Source organism: Pristis pectinata, chromosome 20 (assembly GCF_009764475.1).
Source record: "Pristis pectinata isolate sPriPec2 chromosome 20, sPriPec2.1.pri, whole genome shotgun sequence".
Lineage (NCBI taxonomy): Eukaryota > Metazoa > Chordata > Chondrichthyes > Rhinopristiformes > Pristidae > Pristis > Pristis pectinata.
Window position 1 is genome coordinate 32,203,511 of NC_067424.1, and position 18,661 is coordinate 32,222,171.

The window sequence follows — 18,661 nt, forward strand, 5'->3', positions numbered from 1 at the left end:
TTTACTTAATATCCAATGATTGCAGAATAGAGACAAGCAGAAACATTCAAAAGACTGGAAACTGAAGTATTCTCCAGCTTCAATTGAAGCTGAGAATCCATGGGTAGCAGAAGTTCTACCTTTCCACAACACATCTATTGTCATTGAAAGGCTTAAGCAGGAGCCTGCCATGGGTTTGTGTGGCACTTCACGGCAATCACTAACAATTTCCCCTGTGGGAAAGCACAATCTCTCCGGACACTTGAACAACTAGAACTACAGGAGAATGGATCCTGGCCCACGACAGACTAATTCACATCGCTGGCACAGTGGCAGTCCTTCTTATTCCAGACTGTGGAGCCCTTCCCTGATCAGGTTAAGTTCATAGCAGAGTGTTTCGTAGCGGTAGGCCATCCGTATCTGAGGTACATTCGTCTTCTGGATGCTATTGCCCGCTGGGCCTTCCTTGTGGTAATCTGGTCCAAGAAAGTGGGTTTTCTCCTGTAAAAGTAAATGGTCGCATATCACACCAAGACATTCCATAACACCATGAGATATAGGAGCAGGATTAGGCCACTCCGCCCATTGAGTCTGGACTGCCATTCAATCTGGCTGATTCTTTTTCACAACCCCATTCTCCTGCCTTCAACCTCCTTTCCAATCAAGAATTTCCACAGCCCTCTGTGGCAATGAATTCCACAGATTCACCACTCTCTGGCTGAAGAAATTCCTCCTTATCTCAGTTTTAAAGGGATGTCCCTTTATTCTGAAGCTGTGCCCTTGGATTCTAGACTCTCCGACTAATGGAAACATCCTCTCCACATCCACTCAATTCAGGCCTTTCAGTATCTGGTGAGTTTCAATGAGATCCACCCCCATCATCCTTCTGAACTCCATTGAAAGTGAAACCAGTGTAGGACATATACTATGAATGGTAGGGCACTAAAGAGTGTAAAGGAACAGAGGGAGTACAAGTGCATAGTTCGTTGAAAACGGCATCGCAGGCAGGCAGGGTGTGAAAAAGGCGTTTAGCACACTGGCCTACATCAGTCAGGGCATTGAGTATAGGAGCTGGGACATCATGTTACAGTTGTATAAGTTGTTGGTGAGGCCACACTTGGAATACTGTGTGCAGTTTTGGTCACCCTGTTATAGGAAAGATGTGGCTAAGCTGGAAAGAGTGCCGAAAAGATTAACAAGGATGTTGCCAGGACTAGAAGTCCTGAGTTATCAGGAAAGGTTGGCCTGGCTATGTCTTTATACCTTGGAACGGAGGAGAATGAAGGGTGACCTTATAGAAATGTTTAAAGCTATGAAAGGCATAGATAAGGTGGACAGTAACAGTCTTTTCCCCAGGGTAGGGGAGCCCAAAACTAGGGGGCATAGATTTAGGGTGAGAGGTGAAATATTTAAAAAGGAGCTGAGGGGCAACTTTTTCACACAGAGGGTGGTGGGTATATGGAACAAGTTGCCAGAGGAAGTGATAGAGGTTGGTACAATAGTATCATTTAAGAAGCACGTGGATAGGCACATGCAGGAGTGGGGCTCAGAGGGAAATGGGCTGAACGCAGGAAATTGGGACTAACTGGGTGGGCACCATGGTCAGCATAGACTCGTTGGGCCGAAGGGCCTATATCCCTGCTCTATTGCTCTATGACTCTACAGGCCCAGAGCCATCAAACGCTCCTCATACGTTAAACCCTTCATTCTCGGGATCATTCTTGTGAACCTCCTCTGGACCCTCTCTAGGGCCAGCATATCTTTCCTTCAATACGGGGCCCCAAAATTGCTCACAATATTCCAAATGCGGTCTGACCAACACCTTATAAAACCTCAGCAGTACATCCTGGCTTTTATATTCTATAGTCCTCTCGAAATGAATGCTCACCTATGCACGTTCAATGGTTACAGGATGTTATGTCATACTTGAATCTTGAGAAGATTCGCTGTTCAGTTTTTGAATCTAACCTAGACTTTCAAACCCTGTGGGGACCTATTTGAATTATTTTCAAAATCTCTGATTTGGGGACTAAAACGCAGATATTGGCTGACACTGTTACGTTTTTTAAGGTTTTTCCTTGCTGTTTCTTCTATCTAACAGCTTCGGGTTTTGGTAGTGGGGGTAGATTTTTTTTTGTAATAAAATATTTCAATTTCTTCTTTCCTTATTAACTAACTACTATGTGTGATTATTGATTTAGAGTATTGTAATCCTAAGTACGACTTAATACCATGTATTCAGTAGTATCTTTACTTTCTTTTTTGATGCATGTACTCTGTATTTTTTCTCGTGGATTTAATAAAAATATTGTAAAGAAATGAATGCTAACTTTTCATTGGCCTCCCCACGGCAATGTGACTGTGTTTTCTGACGCTTGATGGTGTATAGTAATAATTGCACCTTCCCCACACAAGGGGCAGCACGGTAGCGTAGCGGTTAGCGCGACGCTATTACAGCGCCAGTGATCAGGTTTCGATTCCCGTCTGTAAGGAGTTTGTACGTTGTCCCGTGTCTGCGTGGGTTTCCTCCGGGTGCTCCGGTTTCCTCCCACGTTCCAAAGACGTACGGGTAGGTTAATTTGGGTTTAAAATGGGCGGTGCGGACTCGTTGGGCCAGAAGTGCCTGTTACCACACTGTAAAATAAAATTTTAAAAAAAATTCCCTGCGAGAAGTGTAGTCGAACCTAAAGGGCCTAGAGCCAGGAAAACTGTACTAAAGCACGGAAGAGTGGCGGGATGCACAAGCTTGGTTCAAGCAACTGCTGAAGAGTTGAGTTGGCATGAGGCTCAAGGCATTCAAAGGAGAAACCCTTTCTGGTCTCGCCACATAACTGAGCTTCTCCAGCTGGTGGAACTGCTGCCCCACAGCTTCAGTGACCCTGGTTCAATCCTGACCTGCAGTGCTGCCTGTTTGGAGTTTGCATGTTCTCCCTGTAAACCACATGGATTTCCTCCAGGTTTTCCAATTTCCTCTCACTTAGCCAATCCAGGCCCAAGTCTAACTACACTCCAGCTCCAATGGGCAGTTCATGTCACTTGCCTGCCTAGACTTCCCAAGAATATAAGGGGGTTAATGGGAACGTAGGGGGAATAAACTGGGATTAGTGTAGGATCAGGGGAAATGGGTGCTTGATAGCCAGCATGGCTACCCATAGGGCCTATTTCCATGCTGTATGCCTCCAATACTCATCCCTGGTTGCAATCTGATAAATCTCCTCTGCGTCTTTGCAAAGGTTTTGGCTTCCTTTCTAAAGAGTGGTAGCCAGAGTTGGTTGTGATATTCCAACTATGGGCTCGACAGTGATTTATAAAGACTGGGTGTAATATCTTTGCTTTTCTACTCTTCTACTCTTTGCCTCCCTTTATATACATGCCTTTGTTTCTAAAATGTACAACAAATTGGGTTCTCCAATGTGGCTGTCTATAGTAAGGCTGACCATTCACGTTGAAAGGAGTTTGGACACTTTCTGAGCAAACAGGGAGAGGTGTGATCAGGCTGGAATGTCTCAAAGTAGAACATAGAAGAACACAAGAAAATAGGAGCAGGAATAGATCACTCAGCCTCTCAAGCCTTGGAGAAGCAGCCAACATAATCAAGGACCCCTCCCACCCCAGCCATTCTCCCCTCTCCCATCAGGCAAAGGCCTGAGAGTAAGATTCACTAGACTTTCAGTAGCCCTTCCCACTATTTTCAGACTCTTGAAGAGACGTCTCATATGCTAAAAGATGAACTCTTGATCTCCCAATCTACCTTGTCGTGGCCCTTGCACTTTATTTGTCTTCCTGCACTGCACTTTCTCTGTAACTGTAACATTATATTATGCATTCTGTTTTCCTTTTTACTACCTCAACGTACTTATGTATGGAATGGTCTGTCTGGTGACATGCAAACAAAAGTTTTTCACTGTATCTCAGTACAAGTGACAATAATAAACCAATTCCAACACCAATACCAATCTTGCTCCACCATTCAATATGATCTGCCACAGGCCTCAAATCCTCTTCTGTGCCAGTTCTCCACAGCCATCAATCTTTAAAATAAAATATCTACATCCACTTTAAATGCCTCCAGTGATCTAGCCTCCACAATACTCTGAGGTAGATTATTCCGGAGGTTCACCACCCTCTGCAAAAGGGTTGCCTCTGTCTGCCTTTCTTCTGCTTTTGTGTTGGAAAGCTCCCAGATACGGGTTTAAGTATCCCCAAATTGAGCAGTTACCTCCTTGGAGAAGGAACTCTGTAGGACACTGTTACGTGCTATTTCACACATGTCGCAAGTAGTCAGCTTGAAGACCTGAGCAGCAATGGCATATTCCTCCATCAATGGTTCCTGTCAATGTGAGAAACAATTTAAAACACATTAAACATCTTATGCTGATTCACAGTGACAGTAGAGCAGAGGAGAATTGTGGTGTATGGTTATGTTACTGGATTGGAAACCACCAGATGGATTAATAATCATAGAAATCATAGATGATATCATCATACAGCACAGAAACAGGCCCTTCAGCTCATTCAGGCTGAAGCACCAGAGCCGAATTTGCAGAGATTGTGTTACTTGTGAGGAGATGTTAACTCAGATCCCCTTCTGTCCCGTTTAGAGGACATATGAAATTTCACAGCAATATTTGAGCAGGAGCAAGGGAGTTCCACATCCTTACTAATCTTGATCCCTCAAGGAACATCAATAAAAAACAGATTAGCGGAAACCCTGTTGTGCATTGTACAATCTGCCATTTTACATACATCAAAGAAATGGCCTTAAAAGAACCTTAGTTCTCTTGAAGCACTTTGGATTCATTCTGAAGCCCTGAAAGGTACTTTGAAAAGGCAAAGTCTTTCCTTAGATAGGAGAATGGTGATGAGAATGGTGACCTTTGGCTCCCTAAGAGTCCTGGGCAGCAGCAACCAACCTAGCACAGATCAAGAACCTGTATATGCCACATTTCCTACCAGCATAGCTTGTAATGCCTTGACCTACTGAGTCTTAAAGTCGCTTTACTTCCCCTAATGCACCTTCAGTAAGACATTGGGCAGGGTCCATGTCTATTGATTGGGTGATCTGAGTTGTTCTGACCTTGGTGTAGTGGAACTGCATGGGATCATCAGTGGAGAGCGAGATCATCAGGCCTTTCCTCAGATACTCAGGTAGCGGGTTCTTGGCATACTCCAGGAAGAGGCTGTTGTTGCTGAGAGGAGACATGGCGATGGGGATCTGAGCCAGAAAGTACAAGTACTGCAGCACTGGACTCTGAAAGGAAAAGAGCACTGCTAAACATAACCTTCACAGCCTCTGGCCCCACGTAGCATGTGACTGGTCCACCAGTGCTTCTTCGTGTTGGAGTATGTTCACCTGTCTTACAAACTGACGACCCGCATTCCCAAGAGAGAGAGAAATAGAGGAGCAACATTTGAACTGCTCAGTGAATCACACCCACAGGGCAGATACTAATTCATTGAGGAACCTCTGAACTTCATGTCTTTGGTTAGGGACACTGTTATACAGATCAGTGTAAAAACTGGTGATATTCTATACTCAATGTTTAGATCAGTCACATTTATCCTCATTGGTTTACTTAAGTTTTCACTTTGTTTTGGTTTTGTTGTTATTCAGTTTTAAATCTGATTTAATATCCCCAGAACTAGATTCTCTTTTTCCCCTACTTCAAATCTTCTCTTGTCTTGCATTACCTGCTATTTTGTATTGACCATCTCTCTCTCTCTCTCACACACTCTCTTTCCCTCTTTCACTCTCTTTCACTTTCTCTCACTTTCTCTCACTCTCTCTCTCTCTCTCTCTCTCTCTCTTTTTCTCTATTGAAAAGGCACTGGTGATACTTTTTTTTTGGTGTGCCCTACTGTCTCCATAGCTAGGACTCCATCTCTGCTGGATCACTGTGCTGGGATCCCTGCTGGGTACCAATTGGCAGAAGGGCCTACAAGTAGCATCTGCTGATCCCCCTAATGGAAGTGCTCAATGGGACACCCAGCTGGGAACTCTCCTTAGAGACCACCGTTGGCACCCATGAGGCTTTTGAAGATCTGCACACATTCTCAGACTTGGCTTCCAATCTTCCATTAATCTGGATCAGGGAAACAGGAATTCCAAGCACTAGAGAGATGTATCACCAGCTCCACCGTTGGACCATCTACACCTTTCCAGGCTGAAGTTCCGCGTGAGCTTTTCCCAGCCAAACTCATTCCCAAATTCAGCAACCTTATGAATGGAGAACCTGCCTGTTGAGTGAGTGTTACTTTCAGCTGAGGGTGTTTTTTGATGAGATTGATCTCCCGCTGCCCAAACCCCCATTCTCTCTGCGCACCAACCTTTTTCAGGTTAAGTCCATGCGAGATGTTATCGGCGGTCATGAATGCTGCCAGTAGATGTGTCACAGCCCCTGCCTCGCCACAGTGAGGCCGAAACATGAAGGTGTTTAACCCTCTTTCTCTGTAAGATAGACGGAGAAATAAGTGCACTAGTTTCAAAGTATTCAAGATTATCCAGTCCTTTAAATCACCCCATCCTCAAGAGCAGCTCAAAATTATTGAAAATTTGCGCAAAGAATAGCAGCTCGCAAAATGTAGCACGTAATGTATAATTCATCCAATAGATTGAACCTTTATGTTCAGTTTCTCAGAGTCCAGGTGCAGAGTCTTGCTTTGTCATGGCAATGTAATCATACCAGTTTTAACTAAACATATACTCAATTTTCAAGCTGGAAAATCTTTCAGAAAAGATGTTCCTCCATCTCATGGTAAGCATAGTTTGCTCAGCCTCCTGGGTGGTAATTTTCAATCAAATTTCGCCCCCAATCACTTCCACACACCCTCAGAAACAATAAATGCAATCATCCCCGCATTGCACAGTCACCTCTCCTACCCCTACAACCAGTTACACTCGAACAAAAGAAATGAAGAAATCCTACATCCAAAGGCTGACATTTGCCATTTCTGCGACTGTCACAGGTAGAAGTTCTGGAGTTTGGTCAAGCAAATAAGAATCAAACTCTCTGCCCTGAGTATGGATGCAACAACATGGGTATTCACTTCTCATCTTTTACTAAAGATTCCAATGCACTTCACCTCAAATTCTTATAATGTAACATTTGAGACCGAGACCAAAAAAGATATGTTTGGACAACTGATTAAAGGTTTGGACAAGGAAGTAGGTTTTAGGGAGCAATGTCAGAGAGGGCAGGTAGAGAGGCAGAGTGGATTAGGATGGATTTGCATAGTTTAAGCCAAGGCGTCAGTAGGTATAACCACCAGCGGGATCATGAACAAGGGACCAGAATAGGAAGAGTGCAGAGACCTTCACGGACTGTAAAGCCAGATCTGATAACAGTGGAAGGGAGGGATGAGATTGTGTTGTGGATTGATCTCCAGGATGAGAACAATGTAACGAAGGCATTGCCAAATCGGGGGTTGTAAATCAATAAGCACTGTGATGACGGGTGACCAAGACTTCCTGTGAATCACAGTGTGTGTGGCAGTCTTTGATGTGCACAAGTTCCCAGGCTGTAGAAGGTGAGAGACCATCCAGAGAGCAGTGGAACTGTTAGATTCTACTGGGAAAAAGTCATGGGCGTGGTGTTCAGTAGCAGATGAGCTCAGCCAGTGAAGGAGATGGGCACTGAATAAAGGCAGAAGCAGGCAATAAGGTTTCATCGATGTGAGTGATCAGTACCTACTGTGCATCTGAACAGGTTGACAACATAGGACCAAATTCTATGACCCCACACTGCCATCCTTGGCTGATTAAAGGGCTTTACCTCCGCAGATTGTTGAGAACCATGATGTTAATATACATATAGCAGAGGTAGTAGGAGTATGAAGGGTTTTTCGGGATGTTCCATTCCTCCGGCTTTGGGCTCTTTGTGGAGAACATATGTCCACTGTGTTTGGACTCATCATCCACGCTGTCAAAGGCAGTGATCTGGGTCGACAAAAGAAAGAGAAAGCGATGCTCACTAACCAAAGTGAAGCTGTTATTGATCACAAAGGCTGCTGTTGCAATAAAGACTTACATTTAAAGTGCGCCTAATCACCAAATCACCCAAATCCCATAAACCCAATTATTTTTAAGGACGATATCCTTGCACGCCTTCACAACCTCATCATTTTACGGCCAACCAAGTATTTTTTGAAGGTGGTCCCTGTTTAATGTTTGGTGGAAGTGCATGAGATTGTGACTGGGTTTGATAGGGCAACCAGAAGGAATCTGTTCCCATTAGCGGTAGTTCAAGAACAAGAGGGCAGAGATTTAAAATTCTGGAAAAATATAAAAAGAGGTATGTGACAAAAATGTACCTTCACTCAAGTAGCTATGAGGTGGAATGCAGCACCTTGTTGGGTGGAAGGAACAGAATTAACCACTACCTTCAAAAGGAATCAGATAGGCATTAGGAGAATCTTTCTGCTGATGGGAAAAAGATGGGACTGATGGGATTGTTCCACTGACAGCCAATGTAGACTTGATGGGCAGAATGCTCTCCTTACGTGGTATAATAATTCTGTGATTTTATCCCATTCAATTTGCATATAGCAAGATTCCATAAATAGTAATGTGATAATAATTCAATAAATCTGCAACAATTATAATAGATATGGGATAAATATTGGTTAGGACACTGGTGTTTTCATCATTAAGATAGTTCCATTGATCTTTTATGTTCACAGGTTTCAGCTCCTCTAACAGTACTGCACGTCCTCAGTATTACATTGCAAACATCGGTATAACTTTTATGAACAAGGTGTCCAAGAAAGACTTGAACTCACAGCTTTTGATTGAGTGGCAGGAGACCAAACAAAGAATCACTCATTGGCAGTACAGTAACTACTGTTGACAGAAACATTTTGCATATAACCATAAAAGTCAAATAGTCCCAGATGCTGGTTCTGATGCAGGGGTTTTGACCTAAACTATTGATTCTGTTTCTCTCTCTATAGATGCTGCCTGACCTGATGAGTGTTTCCAGCATTTTCAGTTTTTATTATATCTAATTATTTTCCTCAGGCAGCAGTGAGATGAATGACCTTTAATCATGCATCTTGTTAGAAAGGATGATTATTGGTCAAGACACTAGGAAAACTCTTGGGTTCTTAGGGTGCCTCAAGATCATTGGCAACAAACGAAGGAAAGATATCTCATGTAGGGCACTTCTATTACAGCACAGGTGTTTTAACCTTTGTAATGTAAACTGCATTCCAACCACCAGAAGTGAGAACCAGCATCTGGAAGTGCTAGATTGCTTTCATGTCATTATAACAAAGGATCTGAGGCAATTTTGATTGTGTACACTCATGTGAATTAGGTCATAAGAAATTGTCAGCCACTTTTACTTCTTCGATGTTTGCTTCCATTGAGATCAATAAATGGTTGCCAGCTTGCTATCCACCATTTTATGCTACCAACCCCTCCCCATGACTGGTGATGTCACAAGAGCCTATGTAAAGGGGAGGTGGACCCTCATTTGTTTGTAGACCTCCTGACATCCTTACTCACGTGTTTCAGGAAAATGCTGAGCTTGATGTTGTTCTGAGGATTCACTGTGGCTTCGAAGATTGGCAGGAAGATGTTTTCAAGCATTTTTCCAAAGTGTGGAATGATATCTTTAGCCCTGAAAATATCACTTAAAAATAAAATTTAAGAAAAACAAATCAGAACCTAAAAGCAGAACAGCAGATCTCAGTAGAGCTAAACAGGGAGTAATTTCAACTGTTAGAGAGCATTCAAGAAAGCCAGTACCTCCATGAGAGTCGGTCGTTTGTACGAACAGATTCTATCGACAGTGCCATTGTTCACCATCAAGACACTGTCACTTACAACTGCCTTCAACTGCATATTGATACTGATACAAGAGAAATGGAGAATGCCAGAAATATTCATCTGGTCTCAGGGAGAACAGATGAGTTATCCTTGTGGATGTAAACTCTCTGTCAAGCGGAGGTGAAGAAGCACCGGGGACAAAGCTATGGGCACGAACAGGCACTTCCACCTCCTGGGATGCCACTGTAGAAGAAAGCTGACTAATCACATCACGTGTCACAATTGTGTACACAGTTTAATTCAATGCCAGTGAAAGAAAAATTGGTCATGAAAGAAAAGTGTGGATTTGAAGCAAACTGCACAAATCACTTGTTGTTTCTTTTGGGTCCTCTATGAATCTGATGTACTAACCCATGGAAGAGGCAGCTAGCTGCACACACGTGGACCAAAATCCCTGATGTTGCATCCAGATACATGCCATTACTTACAGCTAGCCTCTTCCATGGGTTAGTATATCAGATGCACAGAGGACCCAAAAGGAACAAGTGGTTTGTGCAACTTGCTTCAAGTCCACACTTCTCTTTTATGACCAATTTTTCTTTCACTGGCATTGAATTAAACAGTGTACATGATTGTGGCACGTGATAGGATTAGTCAGCTTTCTTCTACAGTGGCATCCCAGGAGGTGGAAGTGCCTGTTCGTGCCCATAGCTTTGCCCCTGTTTCTTCTTCACCTCTGCTTGACAGAGAGTTTACATCCACAAGGATAACTCATCTGTTCTCCCTGAGACCACCTGAATATTTCTGGCATTCTCCGTTTCTCTTGGATCAGTATCAATTTGCAGTTGAAGACAGTTGTAAGTGACAGTATCTTGTTGGTGAACAATGGCACAACAGGCAGAGACGCTGCCTCACAGCTCCAGCAACCTGAGTTCAATCCTGACCTCGGGTGCTATCTGTGAGGAGCTTACACCTTCTCCCTGTGACCACATAGGGTTTCTTCCGGGTGCTCTGGTTTCCTTCCATATTTCAAAGACGAGCTTGCAGGTTAACTGGCATTGTAAATTACCCCTATTGTGCAGGCGAATGGTAGAGTCTGGGGAATTAATGGGGATGTGAGGAGAATAAAATGGAATTAGTGCAGAATTACTGTAAATGGGTACTCACAGGACAGCACTGACTGAATGGGCTGAAGGACCTGTTTCTATGCTGTACAACTCTATGACTATGTCAGGGATGTAGCTCAGTGGGTCGGTGATGTAGCTTAGTGGGAGAGTGCATGCTTCGCATGTGTGAGGTCCTGGGTTCAATCCCTGGCATCTCCACACTGGTGACAGTGAATTTTGACCAGTGATGAGGATCTCTCGGAGCCACTGTGAAATCCCGAGCTGCTGAGAGCTGATATTGCACACACACTTTATAAGTCGTGGGCAAACTAGGTTGGCACTGGAAGCGTGGCGACACTTGCAGGCTGCCCCCAGAACACTCTACACAAAAGATGTATTTCACTGTGTGTTTCAATGTACATGTGACTAATAAAGATATCTTACCTTATGACTTTTCCTAATCCCACCAATGAACCTTCATCTTCTTAATTTTCTATGTGCATGCTTCCCAGATGATTAGGTTGCCTCTCCCATGATATTTCCTTGCAAAAATGTTCTGTTTTATCCATTCCACTTTCCTCCCTCCACAATAAGATGCACATTGCATTCAAAGTATAGCAAGGTTTGGTGGAGTAGGTGTGGCTGCCTTTGGCTTGTATTGTACATATTACATTGAATGGAGCTCAGAGCACCCACTACTTCAGACCTGCCATATCATTATAGGCCAATGGTGAAACAGGAAACAAGTTCAGAGGTGGAGCAGTCTCTCTAATCAAAATTCTTATTCTACATCATTGTGCCTGCTTCTTTTTCACACTTTTCACATTTCCTTTCAGAAAGAGGCAGCCCATTCATATTGGGATTCATCTAGTGAATCTATCCAGTCTCTCAAAGGCAGTTGCTTAATGCAGCTTCCAACTTACTAGATTCTGGGGATCTGAATCATCCACTTCATGTGGGGAGAGTAGACCCTGTGCTTGATGAACCACGTTGCCAACTTTGACCACTCATCTGGCGACCGCCCATAGATGGACAAACGTGGCTCTGCAAACTGGTACTTGGCATCTTCAAAGTCTGATGCCACCTCCTGCCACACAACAGAGGTATTGTTAGTATTGTTGACAATTGCTGTTAAATACCAAAATAGAGCCGCATTGGGTATTGAGGTAAGTTGCTTAATGCACCTTGCCCTATGGATTGCTTGGGCTTGGATTTTTATCAATGTTTCCACCACCTGGGTGCTCTAAACACAACTATTTCCATTGCATGGAGCAAAGAAAGTTAAGAAGAACAATGAAGCAATTTTAACTTGGTGCGTTCATCACAAAACTGAAAAGACCAAATGCTTTGGCACTAAGTCAGATTTAACAAGGGAAGAGAATAACAGACATGATGCAGAATGGCGTTCCAACTGATCCCGTGGATTCTGCATCCAATGAAACATGTTAAGATTACATCAGTAATTCTACCTCAGATTGGCACCTTGACCCATTGAATTCCTCCAGCAATTTGTTTCTTTGGCACCTAAAAGAGCCTAGTTTCAGAATATTATCCATGTCAATCCACTACCAGTTACTTTTGCGGTCAGAGTGGATAAGGTTCTCTCATAGAGATTTCATGAAGTCAGTATTATACCAGGCCCTGACATCACGCAGAATGGTTGGTAAACAACTGCATGTTTGAAGTGAGAAAAATCAATCCTTCCTCCTCAGAGCAGTTTAAATCTTTAGACATTGGGCACCATCAATCTACCTCTTTGTAAGTAACTGAAGGAACATAAGAACACAAGAAAACAGGAGCAGGAGTAGACCACTTGGCTCCTCAAGCCTGCCCTGCCACTCAATATGATCATGGCTAATTTGCCCCAGGCCTCATCTCCTCTTCTGTGCCAGTTCCCTGCAGCCCTCAATCCCCAATCCTTCCTGAGAATTTTCTACTTCCTCTTTAAATGGCCTTAATGATCTAGCCTCCACAGAAACATCTCTGCAGCTATCCTCTGATGCCCCATTGGGATCTTATACATTTCAACACAATCACCCCTCGTTCTTCTAAACTCCAAAGTGTATTGATTTAATTTCTTTAGTCATTCACAGTGGGAAGGTTTGCTCTAATGTTTTCATGAAGAATGTGCACCTTTTCAAGATTCAAATGGTCATTCACACCTTTGGGTTTGATGAAGTTAGGGAACAAGAAGCAACTTTTTTTGACCTTAATTACCCCATTCTCTTGAAGAGCTGAGCTCCACCTGCACCTCATTTCCAATACCTGGATATTGAATGTCAGCCACCTAGTTGACCACGAGCTCTCCTCACATAACTTTCACACAGATATAAATTGTACCTGTCAGTGACCATTCGGTGGAGGATAGTTGTCGAATGAGGCCCATTGATTGATGGGCAGCTTGTCATTGGAGGACAGTTAATTGATGGAGGTTTATCAACTGATTGAGGGCATTTGATCATCAGTGGGCAGCTGGTCAATAGAGGACATTTAAGTAATAGAGTGTGACCAATTGGTAGAGAGTGGCTGATCAATGGATGTGGACTGGCCAGTGGTAGCTGATCGATGCAGGGTGCTTGGTGGTATCTGTGCTGGAAGCTGGATGGCACTTAGAAAGGCCGGACCCATTTCAAGGCCCAGTCTTCACTGGGCCAGGGCTGAAGCTGTTTCAGGTAATGCACCCACTTAAGATGGAAGTTTGGATCTCCCAGTCTACGTAAGACCAATGTGTGAATTGTTTCACCCAGCCTCAAGGCCATCTCTGCCTTGTTGATGCCAACTCAGCCAAGTTCGTCAGCCCCAAGTACCTGTCATTCACTCAAATGTGATCAGGAGCAGGAAATTGAAGTATTTTGGACTAACGGTTTTCATGCACTCACAGAGATGTGGGCATCATTGACAAGGCCCGCATTTACTGTCCATTCCTAATTGTTCCTGAGAATGTAGTGAAATGGTATTTTCTTGAACTACTACAGTTCTTCCGATGAAGCTACACCCAAAGTAATGTTGGGTTTGAGAGCTCCTGATCTTAGACACAGCGATGATAAGGCTAACACGAGGGGGCATAGTTTTAAGGTGAATGGAGGAAGATATAAGGGGGATGTCAGGAGTAAATTTTTTACACAGAGAGTGGTGGGTGCGTGGAACGCACTGCCAGCAGAGGTTGTGGGGGCAGATACATGAGGGACGTTTAAGAGACTCTTAGATAAATGCATGAATGATAGAGAAATGGAGGGCTATGTGGGAGGGAAGGGTTAGCTAGATCTTAGAGCAGGATAAAATGTCGGCACAACATTGTGGGCCGAAGGGCCTGTACTGTGCTGTACTGTTCTATATTCTAACAGAAATGTATTTCCAAATCAGGATGGTGTGTGACTTGGAGGGGAACCTGCAATTGGTGATGTTTCCATATGCCTGTTGCCAGTTTCCTCCCTGGGTTTGGAGGCGCTGTCCAAGCAGCCTCGGTGAGTCATTCCCTTGGATTTTGTAGATTTAACACACGGCAATTGAAATGTACCAGTGGTGGAGGGAATAACTGTTAAAGGTGGTGGATGGGGTGCTTTTTTAGGATTAGTGTTGAACTCCTTGGGTGTTGTGGAGCGGACCTCATCCAGGCAAGTAAAGAATGCTCCATCAAACCCCTGACATGGTGGAAAGACTCTGAGGAGTCAAAAGGCAGAATCTCTCACCACAGGATACCCAGATTTTGACCTGTTCCTTTGACCATGTGCCTGGTCCTGTTAAGTTTTTGGACAATGGTGGGGATTCATTGACAGTAATGCTGTTCAATGTCAACAAGCATAGGTGGTTGGAGGTTCATGATTGAATACTGCCTGGGTCTTATTGGATCCAGGCATGGTACTGTAGCAGTAGACATAACTCTATTACAGCACCAGCGACCTGGGTTCAATTCCGGCCACTGTCTGTAAGGAGTTTGTACGCTCTCCCCGTGTCTGCGTGGGTTTCCTCCGGGTGCTCCGGTTTCCTCCCACATTCCAAAGACGTATGGGTTAGGAAGTTGTGGGCATGCTATGTTGGTGCCGGAAGCATGGCGACACTTGTGGGCTGCCCCCAGAACACTCGATGCAAAAGATGCATTTCACTGTATGTTTCGGTGTACATGTGACTAATAAAAAAATCTTAACTTATCTGCAGACATCCTTCGCTTTCTGAGGGAGCTGGGAATGGAATTGAATGTTGTGCAAAATTCCTACTTTAGACCTCATGAAGGATGAAGCAATGGTTGGAGACCTACAGCATGGCTCCAAGCAACTCCTGCAGTAATTCCCTTGGATCGAAATGACTGACCTTCGTTCAGCACATTATGATTCCAGGAATGGAAAGTCTTCCCGATGATGGTCATTGACTTCAGTTTCACCAGGGCTCCTTCATGCCACACTTGGTCAAATGGTGCTTTGATGGTCAAAGGCGGTCACTTTCACCTCACCTTCAGCTCCTCAGTCCATTATTGGACCAAGGCAGTTCTGCGGTCTGAAACCAGGTGGTCTTGGCAAAATCCAGACCAGGCATCAGTGAGCAGATCGTTAGTGGACAGGAGTTGCTTGGACAGCTGTTGCCGATACCCTGCATCATTTGCTGATGATTGACAGTAGACTCATTAGGCAGCAGATACTGGATTGGATTTACCCTGCTTTTTATTGACAAGACACAGCCGGGAAAATGTTCACATTGTCAGGCAGCTGTCAGTGTAACTAAGCAGGAGCAGCTTGACTGAAGGTTCAGCTTGTTCTGAAACACAAGCCTTTACCACTAAAGCTGGGATATCGTCTGGTCCTGTAGCCCTTGCTGTATCCAGCACTCTCTATCATTTCTTGATATCAAACGGAGTGTTTCAAACTGACTGAAAATGAATTCTATGATGGTGGAAGCCACAGTGGATCTGATGATGGATACAAATATTCCAGCCAGGTATTTATGTGCCTGTCTCTGCTACTGTTGGAGATGAGGATAGTCTCGGAGCCTCCACTTCCTTCATTTGCTGCTTAATTGTCCATCACCCTTCACACCCTTGGTACTGCAGAGTTACAGAGGCTTAAGTTCCTCTGCTGGTTATTGGATCATTGGAACAGAACTTGGTGCCAGACATTGCACTGATTGACAGGGAAAGGATCAGAGAAATGAAAGATCACTGCTCAGTTAGCATACACACTGATGCTGCAAAGGATTAAATATCTCCACTTTCTTGTTTGTATTGTGTTTTCTGTGCAGAAAGAAGCCCCATGATGTTAAGCCCTCAGGCTCAGCAGCAACAGATTAGAATTTAAAAGCCATTTAGAAGACCGGCAGCAGGTCCACAACAAGGCTTTTGGCAGCAGTGTTTACAGGATCCTCTTCAAGATGGAGTCTTGACACATCTTAAATATGATCACCAGCTCTACAGGGAGGCTGCTGGGGAGTGGGACACCCATGGCCGTACATTGGTGGGTGGATTTACTGACCTTGAGCTCCAGACCTGGGTCAATTGCATTGTAACATACACGAATAGAATAAAGTTAGCATCTCCACAATCAGAGTGTGGTGTCAGGGCAGCTGAAGGGTTCCCCACCAATGGTGAGAAAAGACGTGGAGATATGCACAGAGAAACAAAGGACTACAGATGCTGGAATCCAGATGAAAAACACGACGATGCTGGAGGAACTCAGCAGGCCAAGCAGCATCCGTGGAGAAAAGCAGGCGGTCAACGTTTCGGGTCGGGACCCTTCTTCAGGACTGAAGATAGGAAAAGGGGAAGCCCAATAGATAGGAGGGAAAAGCAGAGCAGTGATAGGTGGACAAAAGAGGGGAGGCAGGGTGGGTACAAGGTGGTGATAGGTAGATGCAGGTAAGAGACAGTGATGGGCAGGTGTGGGGGAGGAGGGGAGAGCAGATCCACCGCGGGACGGGTCAAAGGTAAGGAGAGAAAGGAAAAAAAAGGTAGAGAAAAAGAGGCTAGGAAAGGGAAGAAGAGAAGAAGCATGGTGGGGGGGGGGGGTAGGGGAGGGTTGTGGGGGTGGGGTGGGGATTACTTAAAGTGGGAGAACTCCATGTTCATGCCATTAGGCTGCAAGGTTCAAAGATGGAAAATGAGGTGCTGTTCCTCCAGTTTGCGCTTGGAATTCTCCTGGCAGTGGAGGAGGCCGAGGACTGACATATCAGTGATAGTGTGGGAGGGGGAGTTGAAGTGACTGGCAATGGGGAGATGCAGATCGCGGTTACGGACAGAGTGCAGGTGTTCTGCGAAATGGTCACCTCGTCTGCGTTTGGTCTCACCGATGTAGAGGAGACCACACTTGGAGCACCGAATGCAGGTCGATGGTATTAAGGGAGGTGCAGGTGAATCTCCGTCTCACCTGAAAGGACTGTTTGGGTCCCCAGGTGGAGGTGATGGAGGTGGTGTAGGGGCAGGTGTTGCATCTATGGCAGGGGCAGTGGAAAGCTCCCGGGGTGGGAGCAGGATGGGTGGGGGAGGGGGAGAGGATTGAATGAGGGAGTCGCGGAGAGAGCGGTCCCTGCGAGAGGCAGGAAGGGGTGGGGAGGGGAAGATATGCTTGGTGGTGGGGTCCCGGTGGAGATGGCAGAATTGGTGGAGATATGCACATATGCACAGGGTGTGTGTAGGTTGCACAAACAGGAGGGTTGGGCCATTCAAAGTACTTAATAATGAGGAATTCAAATTATGGGAACAGGGAGTTCTTGTGATGGTTAGGCAGGATTGAGTGAAGAAGTGTATTACAATACCTTCACAGAAATAAACTAAATAAGACACCACATACCTTGATGATGTGAGCAAAGTATTCTCCTTCTATGGCATTCTCTGTTTTCAGATAAAGGTCACGGAGTTCACTGGCACCCATTGGGTTGTACTTGGCATTGAACTTATCAAAACGCTGGAAAGTCTGTCGGCCCTGAATAAATATAATTTTGGACAGGTTGGTTTCTGTACATACTCATGCTCGTATAGTTTTATCCATTCTTAGGATGTACATGTCATTTGCAAAGCAGATATTTACTGGTCATCCCTTACTGGGTCAGTTTGCAGGTTAGATTTTTACAGCATTATGTTCATTTGGCTGATATGAGCAGTTTGGATATATTTAAGTCATGCCATCTCAATTCTGGTTCTTTAAACAACCCCAGCCCAAAATCTAGTCTGTTGAATCTGAATGCCAACCTAATTTTGTAATAAACAGTTGTTATATATGCCTATCCTTATTGACTCTTTTAAGGCTCTCGGATCCGTCCAGAATCTACTTTACTCTCAGAGATCTCAATCTACTTAATTCACCACTGAAAGGACTATTGTTTTATTATTTCTTCTTACAGTTCTTGGCCTTTCACCTAAACTTGTTAGAGATTCTTAACTTCTAGCCACATTTAAACAATACAATGTGTTCGTAACTGAATTAGTCATAAAGAGTGCACCTATTTTATCATCAAGCTCCAGGAATGTGTCCCAGGCTAATAGGAAGGCCTCTGAAGTTAAATGTCACCTGTTTCTCCAAAGATGCTTCCTGACCCAATCAGCTCATCCAGCTTTTGTTTCTCTGGTTCACAGCTTTCACTGAAAAAATTAACAGTTGGTGGACTTCATTTCTCTAAACATTGCTGCAAACCCTGGAATAATATGTAGTAAAACAAAATTGTCATATAGAAAATGATATAACACTACCTCAGACTATACCTCTTTTTCCCTCTCTCAATTTGCACTCATGTCATTATGTTTATTTCGTTGTTTGTTTTGTCGTGTAAGTTATGTATAATTTATGTTAAATTAAGTTTATGTTAACTTGTGTTTGTGTGTACTGTG

General features: G+C 44.2%; 1 protein-coding gene across 1 annotated transcript in view; it reads right to left on the reverse strand.

Moving 5' to 3' along the window:
• Positions 1 to 321: 321 nt before the first annotated feature.
• ampd1 (adenosine monophosphate deaminase 1 (isoform M)) overlaps positions 322 to 18,661 on the reverse strand; it is a 39,645-nt gene continuing 21,305 nt past the window's right edge. The window contains exons 8-15 of the mRNA XM_052035107.1: positions 17,628 to 17,759; positions 11,778 to 11,941; positions 9,485 to 9,611; positions 7,752 to 7,915; positions 6,307 to 6,427; positions 5,057 to 5,230; positions 4,199 to 4,309; positions 322 to 480 (exon numbers count right to left, since the gene is read on the reverse strand). Of these exons, the coding sequence (XP_051891067.1) occupies positions 322 to 480; positions 4,199 to 4,309; positions 5,057 to 5,230; positions 6,307 to 6,427; positions 7,752 to 7,915; positions 9,485 to 9,611; positions 11,778 to 11,941; positions 17,628 to 17,759 (1,152 nt within the window). The remainder of the gene's footprint in view (positions 481 to 4,198; positions 4,310 to 5,056; positions 5,231 to 6,306; positions 6,428 to 7,751; positions 7,916 to 9,484; positions 9,612 to 11,777; positions 11,942 to 17,627; positions 17,760 to 18,661) is intronic.